At 43.7% G+C, this 16,143-nt stretch overlaps 1 protein-coding gene across 1 annotated transcript; it reads left to right on the top strand.

Moving 5' to 3' along the window:
* Window positions 1-5,285: 5,285 nt before the first annotated feature.
* Window positions 5,286-8,288, top strand: LOC131087558 (G-protein coupled receptor 55-like). The gene is made up of 3 exons (XM_058031310.1): window positions 5,286-5,357; window positions 6,221-6,498; window positions 7,124-8,288. The coding sequence occupies exon 3, from the start codon at window positions 7,137-7,139 to the stop codon at window positions 8,052-8,054; it is 918 nt and encodes a 305-aa protein (XP_057887293.1). The 5' UTR covers window positions 5,286-5,357; window positions 6,221-6,498; window positions 7,124-7,136; the 3' UTR covers window positions 8,055-8,288.
* Window positions 8,289-16,143: the final 7,855 nt, after the last annotated feature.

Genomic DNA, 16,143 nt, shown 5'->3' with positions numbered 1-16,143 from the left:
AAGCCTTTGTTATAATTCTTTCTTTTTCTATTCTTAGCTAGCCTTCTGATGAAATCCTTTCTTCTATTCTTTTAGTATAGTTTTAATGTAATATATATCATAAAATAATAAATCAAGCCTTCTGAAACATGGAGTCAGATCCTCATCTCTTCCCTCATCCTCAGATCCATGTGAACGCCATCACACGATGGTGTGCCTCCCGTTGGCACACCTCAGACAGACAGACAGACAGACAGGCACATGGCAGGACTGAGGCCAAGCTCCTCATTCCTCTGGAGGAATGCGGAATGGCATTCTACAGTGCCTTGGGGAAAGGCAAGTGTGAAAAATGCATATTTTATGATTGGCTTTTCGCAAATATTCAAATGAATATTTTATGTGTTATGTTAGAAAGTTATGCTGTATTAATTTTCTTAAGTAGTGTGTTAAATATAGCTTTAGGTTGTAACAAAATGTTAAAATAGAAACTGTGCCATGTAGGATATTTCTTTTTTAAAGAAAGGACTCGCTGTGAGATAGCAGCCACAGGACACCTGAATCTTTCAGAGAAAGAGAATTTATTGCTCTCTTATCAGAAGAAATGAACTTTTTCCTGCCTTGCTCTGCCATGAAAACACCATCAGGATTCAGAGGAAGAAGCTGACACTGCCCAGACAGAATCCTGTGTTTGAATGGAATTTATGCATCATGTATGAGGTGTGTGAATATGCAACAGGCCATTGCTTTTAAGAGTTAATCCTCTGTTAGAGTGGGTCCTTTTTCAAGCTTGTGCTGCCCAGAAAAAGTACCTGGACTGTCTGTAACTCTTTGTTTTTATTGTCTCATATTGTCCTAATCCAAATTGTCCAAATTACTATTATTCTAATTATACTGCTATTTTATAACTATTTTATTATCATTAAACTTCTAAAACTTAAAAAACCAAGTGATTGGTGTTTTTCACAGCGAGCTTTGAGCCTGCTTTGCCTTTCTGCTGCTCCTGCCTCCCAGCATGAAATGAGTGCTCAGGTGATGAGCCCATACCGAACTCACTGCGCTCATTGAAAAATCTCAAATTAACCAACCCAAACTGCTACACTCCTGTGCCACAAGATGGAGCAACTCAGTTGCAAACAGCTCTGCAGAGCCACCAGATGAAGGCGATGGGACATTTCACCCCACCTCTGGCTCACCCAGAGGCTGCAGGCAGCTGTGCATCACAACAGTGGATGCTCTCTCTTCTCAAGCAGGGCAAATGCTTTTCTCACTGGTTAGGCTATGATTTAAATCGAGATAAAACCTCACCGTGTCTTCACTGTGCAGCCCTGTGTGGTTACTGACTTGTCATATAAGCTGGAAGGCTGACAGCAGCATCAGCCCCATGCTGCCACTTCCCAAGAGCCAGGACCGACAGCAGGAGAGCCAGGAGGAGCTTGGCTGGCACAGCCCAGCGCTGCAAGGAGAAGGCTGGCATTAAGGACAAGCACAGGGAAGCAACAGAACTTCTCTGGCTGCCACTGAGGGACGTGTGTGTGTCCTGAAGGTGAGGTCTGTGTGTCCTGAAGGTGAGGTATGTGTGTGTCCTGAAGGTGAGGTCTGTGTGTGTCCTGAAACGGAGATATGTGTGTGTCCTGAAGATGAAATATGTGAGGCCTGAAGATGAGGTCTGTGTGTCCTGAAGGTGAGGTATGTGTGTGTCCTAAAGATGAAATATGTGAGGCCTAAAGATGAGGTCTGTGTGTCCTGAAGGTGAGGTCTGTGTATCCTGAAACTGAGATATGTGTGTGTCCTGAAGATGAGATATGTGTGTGTCCTGAAGATGAGGTCTGTGTGTCCTGAAGGTGAGATATGTGTGTGTCCTAAAGATGAAATATGTGAGGCCTGAAGATGAGGTCTGTGTGTCCTGAAGATGAGGTCTGTGTGTCCTGAAGGTGAGGTATGTGTGTGTCCTGAAACTGAGATATATGTGTGCTCTGAAGGTGAGGTCTGTGTGTCCTGAAGGTGAGATATGTGTGGCCTGAAGATGAGGTCTGTGTGGCAGCAGTGATAGAGCAAAGTCCTCAATACCAACAAAAAAGTGCATGTGAAGCAGCTCCTTCATGAGGAAAAAGGCACAAGATGATGCGTTCAGCATCAGGAATCATGTGAAACAGGAGAACAGGAGGAGCTTCACACACTGGTGGCACTGATGACACACACAGATGTGTCAAGGACAGAGGAGAAGGTGCAGAGGTGGCCCTCTTCTCCCACATCTCCACGAAAAGAGACCCACACTTGGACTTGGGGACTTTGTGAAGAGAGGCATCCCCTTAGCACAGAGCAGAGCCTGAGCTGAGATCACAAAGGTTCCTTGCTGCCCACTGCTTTCCCCCTGCAGCCCAAGTAATGAACACTGTGGGAGTCCTTCAGGGCTGTCCCAGCCTTTCCACTGTCCTGCTCACTGGGATTCATGTTACCTCCCCAGCAACCCTCAGCATCACACCTTTTCATCCATTCCATTTGAAGGGAGAAGAGCCTTCACACCCTATCCCAGGTGCATTTGTACCCCTGCCTGTGCCTTCCTGGCCCTTTCTTCCCTGAAGAACTCACAAGGATATGTCACAGACACATTTTATGAAAAATCCTTTCCTTAGGATTTTTCCTCCTGAGAAGCTGGGAGGCCTCAGGAACAAAATGTAAACAATGGTTATCTGCTGCTGTGGAATGCAACAGGTGCATCTGGGATTGGTCTCATGTGGTTGTTCCTAATTAATGGCAAATCACAGTCAGCTGGCTCAGACTCTGTCCCAGACACAAGCCTTTGTTATCATTCATTCCTTTCTATTCTTAGCTAGCCTTCTGATGAAATCCTTTCTTCTACTCCTTTAGTATAGTTTTAATAGAATATATATCATAAAACAGTAAATCAAGCCTTCTGAAACATGGAGTCAGATCCTCCTCTCTTCCCTCACCCTCAAACCCCTGTGAACACCATCACAAGGATTCTGCTGGGACAAAAGCAGATCCCTCACTGGAGGTGGCTGAACCCCCCCTGCCGCTGCTGCTTCCTGATCCCGCCTTTCCCACAGCATCTGTCTCCAGATGTGGAGTCTCACAGAGCTCTGTGCAGCCAGGGCACACCTGGCTGGGGACACCTGGCTGGGGACAGCCTCCAGCAAGGTGGGCAATGCTCAGAGCACGAGGGTCACAGAGGAAATGAGACAGAGGGAAAAGCCCCGATTGCGTGTGAGGGAGGGGAAAACCTCGAGTGGGAGGAGAGAGCCCCCTGTGAACGTCAGTGGCACTTTCAGAAGTGGCATCTGCACAGCCCAGGGCAGCACCAGGCTAAAAATGAACACTTTGGTCTCGCTGATGATGAGGAACAAGAAGCAACACGTACTGAAGAAACTCCACCACAAAATTAATCAGAAAGGCTGAAAGATTCAAATTAGTTAGGTGATTAATTAGACCTCATCCAAACTACGCTAAAAAAACCCCCAAAATCTCCAAAACATCTACAATATATCAACATATCTACATACAATATATCAACACCTACAATATATCAATAACGTCATTGTGGGAAAAACCACAACAATGGAAGTATTTAAAAAAAAATCATCCAAATTCTCCTAGAAACCAATTTCACCATCAAAAAAATCCCCACCAAAATTAAAAAACCTACCCAACAAATCCAATTCCTAAAAATAAAATAACAAAAAAACAACATCAAATTCCCTCATCGTCAACAAAATTACAACCATATCTCCCGCAACCAACAAAAAAAACCCCACAAACGTTCCTAAACATCATAAATTTTTTAAAAATACACATTCCCAAATTTAACCAAATTATAAAACCTCTCTACCTAATCACCCACAAAAAAACCACTTTCCAATAAAACCCTAAATAACAACAAATAAAAAATTTAGCTAACACAATACACGTATCAAAACATAACACAAATATCCTCCCACAAACACAAAAAAAAACCCCAAAAACCTCCCACAAAACAAACAAAAAAAAAATCAACCAAAAGCTCACTTAATTTTCAATGCAGATACAAACCATAAAAAGAAAACCTCACAATCCTAAATTTTTTTTAATTTTAAACAAGAGATACCAAAAAAATTTCCACCAAAATAACTAACTTATAACAATATCACCTTTTAATCCTTCCATATCAACTCTTCCTATGATTATGGAACAGAATTCTCCAGGTGTTGGATTTTGGTGTTTGTGGTGCCAAATGAGCCCATCTGAGCTGAGGGTGCTGGCCCAGCCCCAGCCTTCCCTTCATGGTGCTGGGTTTTGTTCACACCCAGAATGCAGCCACGCTCACAAGGCCACCACAGGATACACAGAAGTGTAACCCAGCTGAGAAATGAGGTAAGGTTCTGTTCATTTGAACTTTTATGGGTTTTTTCCTTTGGTGGTGTTGCTTTTTTTATTTCCTTAAATAGAGTCATTTCAACTAAAATACCCTGGGGAAACCCCAAGGGACTGTTTCTTCTCTCATCTCCTATCCCTTATCTCTTTCACAGATTTAATTTAGCCAATATAATCTTCAGTTTTGAAATGTAAGGGGTATGCAGAAGACCAAGCAAAACTTCATCTGTGGCCTTTATTTTCCTTTTTGGAAAGAGCACTGCAAACATGCATACAACAGCCAAAAATGTTCACTTTTTTCCCCTTTCTACCTGAACAAAATCATCACCTGACACTCTCCATGGGTATATTCCCTGCTCCCTAGGAGTATAAACAGATGTAAGAGTAACCCTTGACTCTTTTGAAACACCAAGCTGAACACACGAGATCACCACTGAAAATCAGCGGTCTCTTTTTCCTTTCTGATATCGTGAAAAGTGAAGGGAACAATGATAGGATTTAGCTCAAAGCACATTTTGACAACTAACACTCTACCCATGGATGCTATGTACAATCAATAAAATCCTGTATAGGAGAAAAAATTTAAAAAAATACCAACAAAAAAACCAACTAACTAACCGAGAAAAAAATACCACCAAAAAAAAAATCAAAAAAAGCCACACAAAAGAGGAAAAAAACACAAACAAAGAAAAAAACAAAGAAAGGTCTGTAGAGCCAGATTTCTTTCCGCGTTTTAAAGGGTGACTCACAGAGGTGTGAGTCCCACAGATTTACATCCTCAAATGAGCTGTGTGACTGCCTGTGCACGATGCAGACGCGGCTGGGGAGCCCCACGCTGCCATGGAAATCTGTGATGGAACAAAAAGCAGCAGCACTTGGTGCTCCCTGACATTCTGAGCAGCAGCTGCTCTGCATGCAGCTCACTCTGCTGCCTTAAAAGAAAACACAAGGCTGCAGGATTCTACAAGCTGAGAAGGAGAAAAACGAGCAGAGCACGAGGCAACCCAAAGGTAAGATGACAAGAGATATTTCACTATAGCAAAAAGTGCCTTGCCTTAAAAGCTTTCCTCTTGTCACAAGAGCCAAAAACTAATTATATTTTACATAACTTGCATTGCTTACAGCATAGCTAACTTTTTTAATGACTGAACAAAACTTCCCTTTGGATTTATTCTTTATATAATATTTTTTTTCTGTTTATTTTTTAATAAATCTGCACAACAGGTCCTAGTCTGAAACATCTTTTAATCATATTGAGAATTTTCTTAGTTAAACGTCTTGGTGAGAAGCTGAAATTCTGTTTCCCTAGACCCAGAACTTCTTAGTCACACTATCAAACAAATTAGAAACAAGACTGAAGAAAGAGGAAGGTAGTAATGAAATCTCCTACAGAGGCATTGAAGTAAAGAACTTTGTTAGTATTTATTACTTTTCAGAAATTCCTTAATTAACTTTTCCTTCCCTTGGCTCTCAGTAATGGGCTCCCTCCCAGCATCAAGCCCACAGTGCTTCATGCTGCTTTTCTTACTCCTGTCTAAGCCAGGAATTTACAGAATCTCACTTACCTGCCATTACTGTGGCTCTAAGGAGCAAAGAACTAAATTTCCTTTTTTGCTGATCTGAATCTCACTCAAAGAGATCTTAATCTCTCAAACCACAGCAAGGGAGAGTTTACCTGTGAAATACTCACGGGGGTGACTTGATCTGCAGGACAGAAACTTTGACTGCTCAGCTGACAAATCTAAAATGGAACAGCACCAAAATCAGCAACTCATTTAGGAAAGACACTGGTTTGAAGTAAAAACTAGAGAATAGCAGGAGAAATTAATTTCTGGCTGCTGACAGAAAGATCTCTGGCATACTTTATTTACAGGTTCCATTTGCTGTCATGGAACTGGCTGGAGGAAAAGATCTGGTATTCCTGGCCATTTGCATTTTTAAGTGATTACAGCACTGCAGAAACCAATGAGCACCTTCCTGGTCCTTATCAGGAGAGTCTGAGGGCAGGATCAAGGCAGAACCCTTCCTCTAAAGAAGGCAATTACTTTGTGACCCCAGCTCAGCTCAGAGAGTGCCTGCCTGACTGCTTCAGTCCCTTCCTGCAGAGGTGAATCCAGCTGCATGTTTCCTGTAAGCCCTGTCTCTGCTCTGGTAAGTCTGGCTGATTTAGACAAAATCCCATCCTCCTACCAAAGATTAACCTCTGCCAGAAATATTCTGTTGGAAGATTCCTGCCTGCAGCTTTCAGACAGCCTTTAGAAGGGCCAGAGGTACTCGCAGTCCCTCTTTGCCCAGGGGAGGTGGGAGAGGGTGCAGGCTGGCAGTGATTGTATGGGATCTTCACATGAATAAATGTGGGGGACCCTTCTGTTCTTGGCTCCCCGAGATCTCACATGATAGCTTGATGCAGGAAACAGGATCCACAGAATTGTTCCACCCTCGTGATCCAAGAAACCCTAAAATCAGGGTCTGCTACCTGGGTTCAAGGGGATGGTTCAGCCATACTCTGCCCAGCCAGAATACAGGACAGCACAGTCCGGGGTTACAGCTAACAGTGCGAGTGGGGTGGGCACCACAAAGCCCCATCCTCCCCTTGAGGTACAGCCTTGCCCCAAAATCACCGGCACTGAGCAGCTCCATGTCCCAGGAGCTGCAATTCAGCACACAGCAGGGGAACAGTGTTTCCAAGGCTGTGGAGATATAGAGACCTCATCAGCCTTTGTTCTATGTTTTCTATGTGATCTTCATCCTTCCTTGTGATTTTCTTCTCTTCCAGCACACCTGGAGATATGAATGACACCCATGGCAAAGGGAATATCAGTGCTTCTGTGGAACTGTTCCAGCTCATCATATACACCCCCACTTTTATCCTGGGATTGCTGTTCAACATAATGGCTCTGTCATTCCTGTTTTTTAAGGTTAAAAAGCTGTCAGAATCTACAGTCTACATGATAGCCCTTATATTCCTGGATACTTTGCTGTTGTTTACCCTTCCTTTCAAAATCATTTCCTACCACCTTCAGGACCACTGGAACTTGGGGTCTGTGTTTTGCTCCACCTTGGAGAGTCTGTACTTTGTGAACATGTACGGCAGCATCCTCATCTCCCTGTGCATCTGCGTGGATCGCTACATCGCCATCTGCTACCCCTTCGTGGCCCTCACCCTCAGGTCCATCAGGAAAGCTGCCATGGTCTGTGCTCTCATCTGCCTGGGCACCTCTGCAGGGACACTCTCTACCTTCCAACTGCATGGAAAGGGCCACAACATCTCTTCCTGCTTCCACAACTTCTCCAAGAGCACGTGGGAGAACGCAGGGCTGCTCAGCACCCTGGAGATCATTTTCTTCGGCAGCATGGCCGCCATGACTTTCTGCACTGCCCAAACCGTCCGGTGCCTGAGGAGGCACAGAAAGCCAGACAACCCCCAGACACACAGCACCAGAGCAGAGAGGATCGTGGTGACAAACCTGGCTGCCTTTCTGGTGTGTTTCACACCTTACCACGTGGCGTACTTGATGTACTTTTTGGTGAAGAACAACGTCATCCACATCAGTTTTCAACAAGTGCTACGAGACCTTGTTCAGGTCACCCTTTGCTGGGCCAACCTGAACTGCTGTCTTGATGGGGTGTGTTATTATTTTGTTTTAAAGGAGTCCTTGGAAAACCCACTGCAAAACAGTGAAAAAAGAGCCATGCAGAAGCCTTGATTTATGCACTGAATGTTCATTACTTGGGATGATGTGTGGAGAGGTTTTGTGGAAAGTACAGGGTTCTGAACTTCTTGCCTAAGCAGTTTGCTTTAAATATTCACAGCTGAAAATATTTCCTAAAAACCAGAACTAAGTCAATTTCCAAGAGGCTCTTCCTAACTTTTTTATTTCTTTCCATAATGTTTCCTGTTATTATTTATGTGTAAAAATATATTTAATTATTCACATGAACAGTGATGCATATCTCTTTGGATATGACTCTTCTTCACTTTGAAAAGAAAGAAATGTTCACTTATATGTGGTAGCATATTTCAGCTTCCCTGTCCACAATGTACCTGCAAAACTTTAGTCACTACAGACTTGGTCTGGTGAGAAACAAAGCATTGAAGTTCATGGTAAAAAGCTTCTGTTGCCTCTCCTGTCCTGCTCACCTACGCTTGTCCTCACACACACATGCCTGTCAGGTTTAGACTTGCACATGCTATTTAAAAAAGAAATTAATGATTGTAACTCTAAATGCAAAGGCAGCTTTAGGTTCACATGGGTATAGCAAGATCTCCATATCATTCCTCCACTGCTGGACTTCAAGGTGCAGCCCATGTTTTAGTGACAGCTGTTGTGACAGCTCATCACACATCTAACTAATGCTGCCACTGGCTCCAATCCCCCACAGCACACAGTAATGGACTCCCCCAGTTCCAGGTTTCCTCATCAGCTCCTGTCCTACTTGCAGGATTTTCACGTCTGTTACTTCCTCCTTGGTTACAAACATAGTTTCATGAACAGAGCCAAACCAAACAAGAGCATGAAATAAATTCCCCGTGTCCAATGCAATGGCAAACACATGAACCTGAAAGAACCACCCCCACCTTATGGGGAAATAAGATAAGAGCAGCCCTGATCCCTGAAGCAGTAGCCAGAAGCACACAGATCCCTGGGGGAAAGCAACCTTTTGGACCTCAGAGCACTCCCATTCCCCAAGCAAACAAGGCAATAAAAAATAATCAAGCAGCAAGAGCCTAACATGCCAGTCAGTTCTTATCAGCACTCACAGGCACAGATAAGCCCAAAGACAAGGAGAATGCAGCCTGCAGAGGGGCACCCCACTGCTCTGGGCCAGCCCCACTGCTGCCTGCAGCCCTGTCCCAGCCATCAGCTGCCACCTTCCTGAGGGATGAGGCTGACTTAGCAATCAAAGCTAAGAGTTCTCATATTCATGCAGAGCTGGATCCTTGCAGCACCTCTCTGAGGCAGGGACACTAATCCCAGCCTTTGAACTGTCTCTTTTCCTCATACTTTTGACAAGACTAATGCACAAAGTGTGTATTGATTTCTCCCCTGAGTTGGAGATTTACATGTAGGGGCTATAATCTGTCACAGGGAATGTTTTTTAAGTGAATCTGTGTATGAGATTGTACCAAAGAAGCCCAGTTCCAGTTGAGAACACTGACCCAACACCGACCTAAGCATGTGCTGATGTTGACAGAGTCCTTTTGGTGCTCAGGTGATGAACTGTGCATCTGAGAAGACATGGACTGTGTATTTACCTTATGCCCTGGTTATGAAAAAATGCCTGAAAATAAAATTCACCAGGATATTCCAGCAAGAATTCCCTCCCCATAGCAATGGCCATTTCTATTGATTCCTTCAGTACCTTCAGAATATCTGACTCAATATCCCTGCCAGCAGACAAGGAATCCTCATCACATCCTTGCTCATAACTTACCTTTTAACTAACTACCCTTCAGTAGACACAAAGATTTTACCACTGTGACTTCAGGCTCCTTTTGGAAAAAGAGTTAACAAATCATAGAAGAAAATAGTACTGAAGCAAAAGAGTTATTTTCCATCTCAAAACAGTGGGCCATGCCAAGAGGGCCTCCAGCTCAACTGACAATGCCTGAGCAGAGGGAACAGAGATTGCATCAGTACCTGGGGAGGCAGAAAATGCCAAAGTGTATGAGAAAACTGATCTCAATTGCTCTTCTGTAGCCTGAGGCAGTTCCATTAGTTTCACTGACATGATTTTGGGCTTACACTTCAATAACTGGGAGTAACTAGAAGCTCACCTGTAGTTTTATGCTTCCTCTGTTGCTCAGCTTTTTTCTGAGCACGCCTGTTCTTTGGTTTTTTACCCTGCTATCCTTGATCCCACAGATCATAAAGTAACTTGCACTGTAATTTAATTTAGAGTGCTGGTAGACAGCAGGGAGATGAACATTAAATTTAGGAATTTTTGGCTTCTAGGCTACCTTCCTCAGCAATAACATACTGCTTAGAAAGGGCTGGGATGTTGACCAGATCAAGCATTGAACAAAGGAAAGTTAAAAATGCTTGAGGCATTTCTTCTTCACCTGAGCATCTCCTCTGTGTTTCTCCAGTGAACACAGCCACTGAATTTTCTAGAAACCAACAGGCTGAGTTGTGGAAAAGCAAGTAGCTGTCCATGACAGGACCCACAGTGCCTCTGCCTGCTATGAGAGCACCACTGATCAGGGCACAGCAATGACTCATTCTGCATTCCTGGGAGAAATTAGAATTTTGAAAAGGCAACACTTTCTACTAAAAAGTTCCCTGCTGGATTTTACTGTTTCTTGGCCTCTGAATATTGACTCTCCAGGTCAAATATGGTGTTGTCTGATCTGTTCTTTGCTCAGATGGGTGACTGCAGCAACTTGCTCATTGGCAGGCATTTGTATCTAAATCATGACACGGGGTGTCACCAAGAGAATATTAAAAGATGCAGAGTGCTAAGAAATAAAAGAAGAAAAAAATCTGAAAACCTGAAATTCATAAAAAAAAAAAAAAAAAAAAAAAAAAAAAAAAAAAGAATTTTGTTTGGAAACCATTTGCCCCCAAGAACCAAGGACTGATTCCTAACACATACAATTCTTACCTTAAAATCATCAGTTTATTCTAAAAAAAGGCAGTGAGGGCTAGAGAGCTGCCATAGAGCATGTTTTCTACTAGCACTTGGCTTTGCATTTGGATAGTGAAAGGCAAAGGATTTGAATCAGCACTGAAAGCACAGCAGGTCATGGGAGCTGATGAAGCTGCTCTGCTGGGGAACTTCACCCTTTGGGCCAAGCAAGGCATTTCAATTGAGAGGCCTTTCAAAAACGCGCCCTGAGGCTGCCAGATTTCCTGCCAAGTGTTGCAGAAGTTCAAGCCTGTATCCTGTTCACATAAGCAATTTTCTCACTCACTTCTTTGCAGGTTTCACTGAGAGACTGGGCATGTGCTTCAGCAGCAAGTGCTCTATTCCCTGCAGCTTCACTCACCTGGGAAAGCAGTGAGGCTCAGATTTAGATTAACTCCGCACATCTGTCCTTTGCTTTCCAAATTTCTTCTCTTCTAGAAAACTATTATCTTATGTGTCAGGCTCAGCAAGTATCTGTTTGGCTTGGGAAAGAATAAAAGGTTTAAAAGAAAAACATCACCAATGATATTTACAAATAATCACAGAAATCCCAAAGAAAGCATTCATCTCCCAAAATGGAAAGAATCAACACAGGTACCAGGCATGCAGAAAATTCTACAGAGTTTTCACTATTTTGGAAATAAAAAATGAAAAAGTAAAAAAAGAACTCACTTTATATATTTTTTCAAAGATGTTCACATACAATGAACGGAGAAAAGTATTTACCATGAACAATATCACATCTGTGATCAGCAGTAATGAGAAAAAGCTTCAGAAAATTAATTCTCAACAGAAATAAAAAGGGTTTCATAGAGATTTTCTTATGCTTCACTTCTCTAAAAATGTTTTAGCATTTTTACTGCTGCTTGCCCTTTGTTCTCTCTGCAGAAAGACAGCAACATGATCTGAAGATTAATTTTTAGAGCTAGGCAGAAGCCCTCTGAGAAGTGAAATAGTTAATTTTGCTGTGAAAGTGAAGTGCTGCAGATAGGCAGAGGCAGAAATCACACCCCAGCTCCCTTCACAGCTATTTCCCCACAGAGCAAAGCTGTTTGCATGCTCTTTCCATCTGCTGCATTTACTGGTGGAAGCCTCACAAAGAAGTAAAATGTCCTAAGTGGGACCACAAAGCAGTGGACAATTCCCACAGGTGACCCTGGAGTGCCAGGGACACTCCACATGTCTCCGGTTTTGGCGTGGGACACTGATCCCACACATGAGGAGAATTTGCTCCTCAATCTGCAGCTGGCCAGTGCAAAGCCACAATTCAATCAGAGGCTCCAGCTTGCCTTATTCATCCCTGTCCTCATCCTTCCTTCTCTTTCACAAGGCTCTGCCTTCAGCTTTTGGAGGCACTGAACCCTTTAGCAGAGCTGAGATTTCTCCCTCCACTGGGTTTCTTGCTACTGAGAAAGGTCTACCATAGCAACAAACTAAGGAATCAGTGTCTTTAGCTGCTGGGAAATGCAAAGGACGCCTACAGCCTCCTTCATTTTGTTTATTCTTATTATTCTGATTTTATGCACTGTCACTTTGTAAGAATGGCATTTATCACGTTTTCTAATGTTGCTGTGGGACAGTGTTAACATGAAAAATCTACAAGGAATCAGAAATGTGTCCCTGGAAGAAGAGCTGAATCAGTGCCATGTGCAGACATCAAACGATGTAAAACCTCACATCTGCTGTATGCTACAGATTCATATTAATCCTTCTCTCTATTCCAAGACAAATAGGGCATTACACTGGGACTATGTTTGAGAGCAAGCATGAGCAGTTTAGAGCTATAAACACTGCTGGGCAATTGTTAATCCAAAACTAAGCATTACAAACCCAGGAAAGCCAGTTTAGATTACACTTTGGAGTACCCCACAAGAATCCCAACTGTTCCTGGCTAAGTATTAACTTTGTGACTCCAAGCAAAGCCACCTCCCAGAGCCCAGCACTAAACCTGGGCCTACTTGGCCTGCCATCACTATTGAGAGTGAAGGACTGTCTGACACAGATTTTATCAGTTTAAAGAAGAGCTCAGGAAAGAAAACACAAGAAGTTGCAGACAGCAGAGACCTGACTGACTTCATTCATACTGATAGGAAGTGGTGTGGTTTGAAAAAGTTGCAGCTGGAAGGGGGCAGAAACAAAGGACTGTGACTTTTGCCAGACCCAGCTTGGCACAGCAGTAAAAGCCCTGCATGTGGGTTTGTTTCCTTCATGCAGAGCAAAATAACTTGGTGTTCATAATAAACATGTATTTAGACCTTTTTGTTAGGGCAGTGACTGAGGTATAAAACGCTCTGGTTTGCTCTGAGCTCAGCTCTGGCTTCTGCTCCTGCCTGTGACTGCACAGAGACCTTGGGGTGGGATTGTGTCACGAGGGGTGTTTGCTCCCTTCTGAGCTGCCCTGTGGTATCCCACCCAGCCCCCAGTGTGCAATCCAGCAGGGATGGGGTATTCCTGCTCCATCTCACTTCTGCCCATCTCTCACGGCAAAAAACACACAAAAGGAGCCAGATTACCCTTAACAAACCCACAGCCTGACACACATTGCCTGATGATTGCTCAGAAAAACCACATGTAGGCTATCAGGAAAGGGAGGAGGTAAAGCAATGCCATGGCCATATTTGTATTTGTAACCCACTGCATGAGTAAGAAAAAGCCCAACACACTCAGCAGCAACAGTGAGACCTTTAATGCCCCTCTCCTTTGGAACACAAAATACTGAGGCTGGAATAATATGTTACCTTGGTTTGGAGCAACAGGGCACAAGCCAAGCAGTACCAGTGACTCTTATCCCAGCTTTCATTTCTGCACATAATCACACCATTCAGATATTTTTTTATGCTCTACACTATTATGGGTTATTGCTCTCTCAAATTAGCCTGTGTCATTTGCCTTGGGGTGCCCACATACACCTGTCACAAAACGTCTTTAGAAGATGTCCCAAATCTCTCTCCCACATTTTGCCAATCAAAAATCCAATCCTGTGGGTAAATACACCCATTCTAACTCTCAGGCAATCAGATTGTTTAACTTGAACACCACAGCAGCCAGACTCCTGTACTGAAAACTATTTTGCTTGCATTAGATGAAGCATTTGTTTTTCTAGAACTCTCCTGCATGTACCCAAGAATTTTATTCCTACCATTCTCCCTAGTCACATTACAGGTTTACAATCCAGCTCCCACCTCACGTCCACAAAACACAGATGCAAAGAGAACCACATAGGGAACAATCTCTCTCATCAAAGTTTTGGCAAAATTGCTCAGGATACAAAATACTATTTTCTTGGTTGTATATAGAATGTCAAAACAGCAAAGCTTGAATGTCTTTCTGTCAGGGAGCCAAGAAGAAGGAAGGACTTTTCTTTCCAGCTCAAGGACAGCTGGAAGTCTGGTGATGTTTTGAGGGCGAATGAAGACAGCACAAAGAACCACCAGGCAAGTTTCTCCAATCAAACAAGATGAAGCAGCAGCACAAGCCAATTGCAAGTGACAAGGCAGCCATGGATTGCAGGTGGCCCAGTGGAACAAAGGGGCAGCAGATCAGGGCCTGCAGCTCCAGGATTGTCAGCCCCCAGGGAAAGAGTGGGGTTTCAAACACACCTGGAAACAACACATGAAAATTTCATTTCTTTACCGGCTACATTTGGCCCTTGAAGGACTCTGGGGAAATTCCTGCCAGAAGGGTGTAACTTCCACTGATGGAACTTGCACTTGTGGTATTGCTGCACCCCACTCTCCATTACAGCCACGTTCACTCAGCCTCTGCTGCATACTTAATCCACCTGAAGTGAAAAACCCTTTCTAGCACAGCCAGAGGCTGTGGAAGTGAGCCCAGTGTCCCAGAGGATTACAGTCTAGAGAATCTGAGTTAATTGCACTCTGGGCAGACTCAGGCTCTGATGGTCAGTGTCCAAATGAGGAATAAGTAGCAGGGATGGATCAGAAACAAAAGGTCCCGTTTTCATGCAAATAGCATTCACTAGGAAGAACAATGAAGGACAAGTAAAGAAAAATCAGACAAAGCAACAGAATCCTTAAGGTCTGAAGATCTTTAGGGGGTATCAGCTGCTCCCTAAACTATTAACAAGATTTCAGAGGGGTTTTGTATTTCCTTTTGCATCCCTGGGTGGGAGTTCATAGATGCAACCAAAAGCAAGTGTCCAATGTGCTTTAACTCTGTTTTTGTCACCTAGAGCCTATTCACACCCTCAGATGGGAACACATTTCAACATCTATTACCCAACTTCTGAAGGAGGAAGAAAGAATAAGGAAAAAAAAAGGAGGAAAGAAAAATGCCATAAAAAGCAGAAGGGTGTCAATGCCAACAGCTCTCCTTGGCAGGCTCTGGCTGTGAAAGGGGATCCTTTGGAAGATCTTGGCAGCAGCACCCTGGGCCCAAGGTGAGTGAGTGCCAGGAAAGGGGTGGTGGGAGACAAGGGAGGGCTGAGGGAGCCCCCAGGCACAGAGAGCTGGCAACAGTGGGACAGCAAGGGCTGACATCTGCAGCACTGCTTCATCCCTGGGGAAAACTCCTGTCCTCAACTGTCACAGAGGGAAAGTGTTAGGAAAATGTATATGCAGTGATAGTTCTTAGAATAAATCACAATAATTCATGTATTGCTTTGCAAATTTTTCCATGCTAATCCTTGGTGACAGAAGACTTCTTTTTGTTTGTTTGTTTGTTTGCATTTTGGTTTGGCTTGTTGTTGTTTTCTTGCTCCACTGACACCAGAGCACACCACATCACATCCAACACATGAAGAGCTCACTGCTGCCCAGCATTTGACTCCAACCATGCCAGTCACTTTTCACACATTTTTTGAAGTGACAAAGCAATTACAAGGCCACTCTTCATGGTGTCACACATCCCTGAGTGCAATCTGCAGCCTCAGCCCTTTCTCCTCCTGCTCTGACACCCCATCCTAAAAGTGCACCTTCCTTAAGGGTGGGTCATCACAAACAGCTGTTTGTTTGGTTTGAAAAACAAACCAAAACAACATTTTAAAAACGAAACAAAACCCAACCAAACAAAACAAACCACCCTCAAATACTTTCCTAAATGCACCACCACATGCAGGATTCTGCCTCCACAAGGTGTCCCAGGGTCTTGTTTTGCAATGAGCCAAGCACTGGGCACTCCCAGCTACTGGCAGACTGAGCCTCAATG

The sequence above is a fragment of the Melospiza georgiana genome, chromosome 10, assembly GCF_028018845.1.
Source record: "Melospiza georgiana isolate bMelGeo1 chromosome 10, bMelGeo1.pri, whole genome shotgun sequence".
Lineage (NCBI taxonomy): Eukaryota > Metazoa > Chordata > Aves > Passeriformes > Passerellidae > Melospiza > Melospiza georgiana.
Note: the sequence above shows the minus strand (reverse complement) of the source record. Positions and strands in the feature narration are given on the sequence as shown.

Excerpts from the sequence above, each read along its gene's own strand:
- LOC131087558 (XM_058031310.1), top strand. The coding sequence starts at position 7,137 with ATGAATGACACCCATGGCAAAGGGAATATCAGTGCTTCTGTGGAACTG.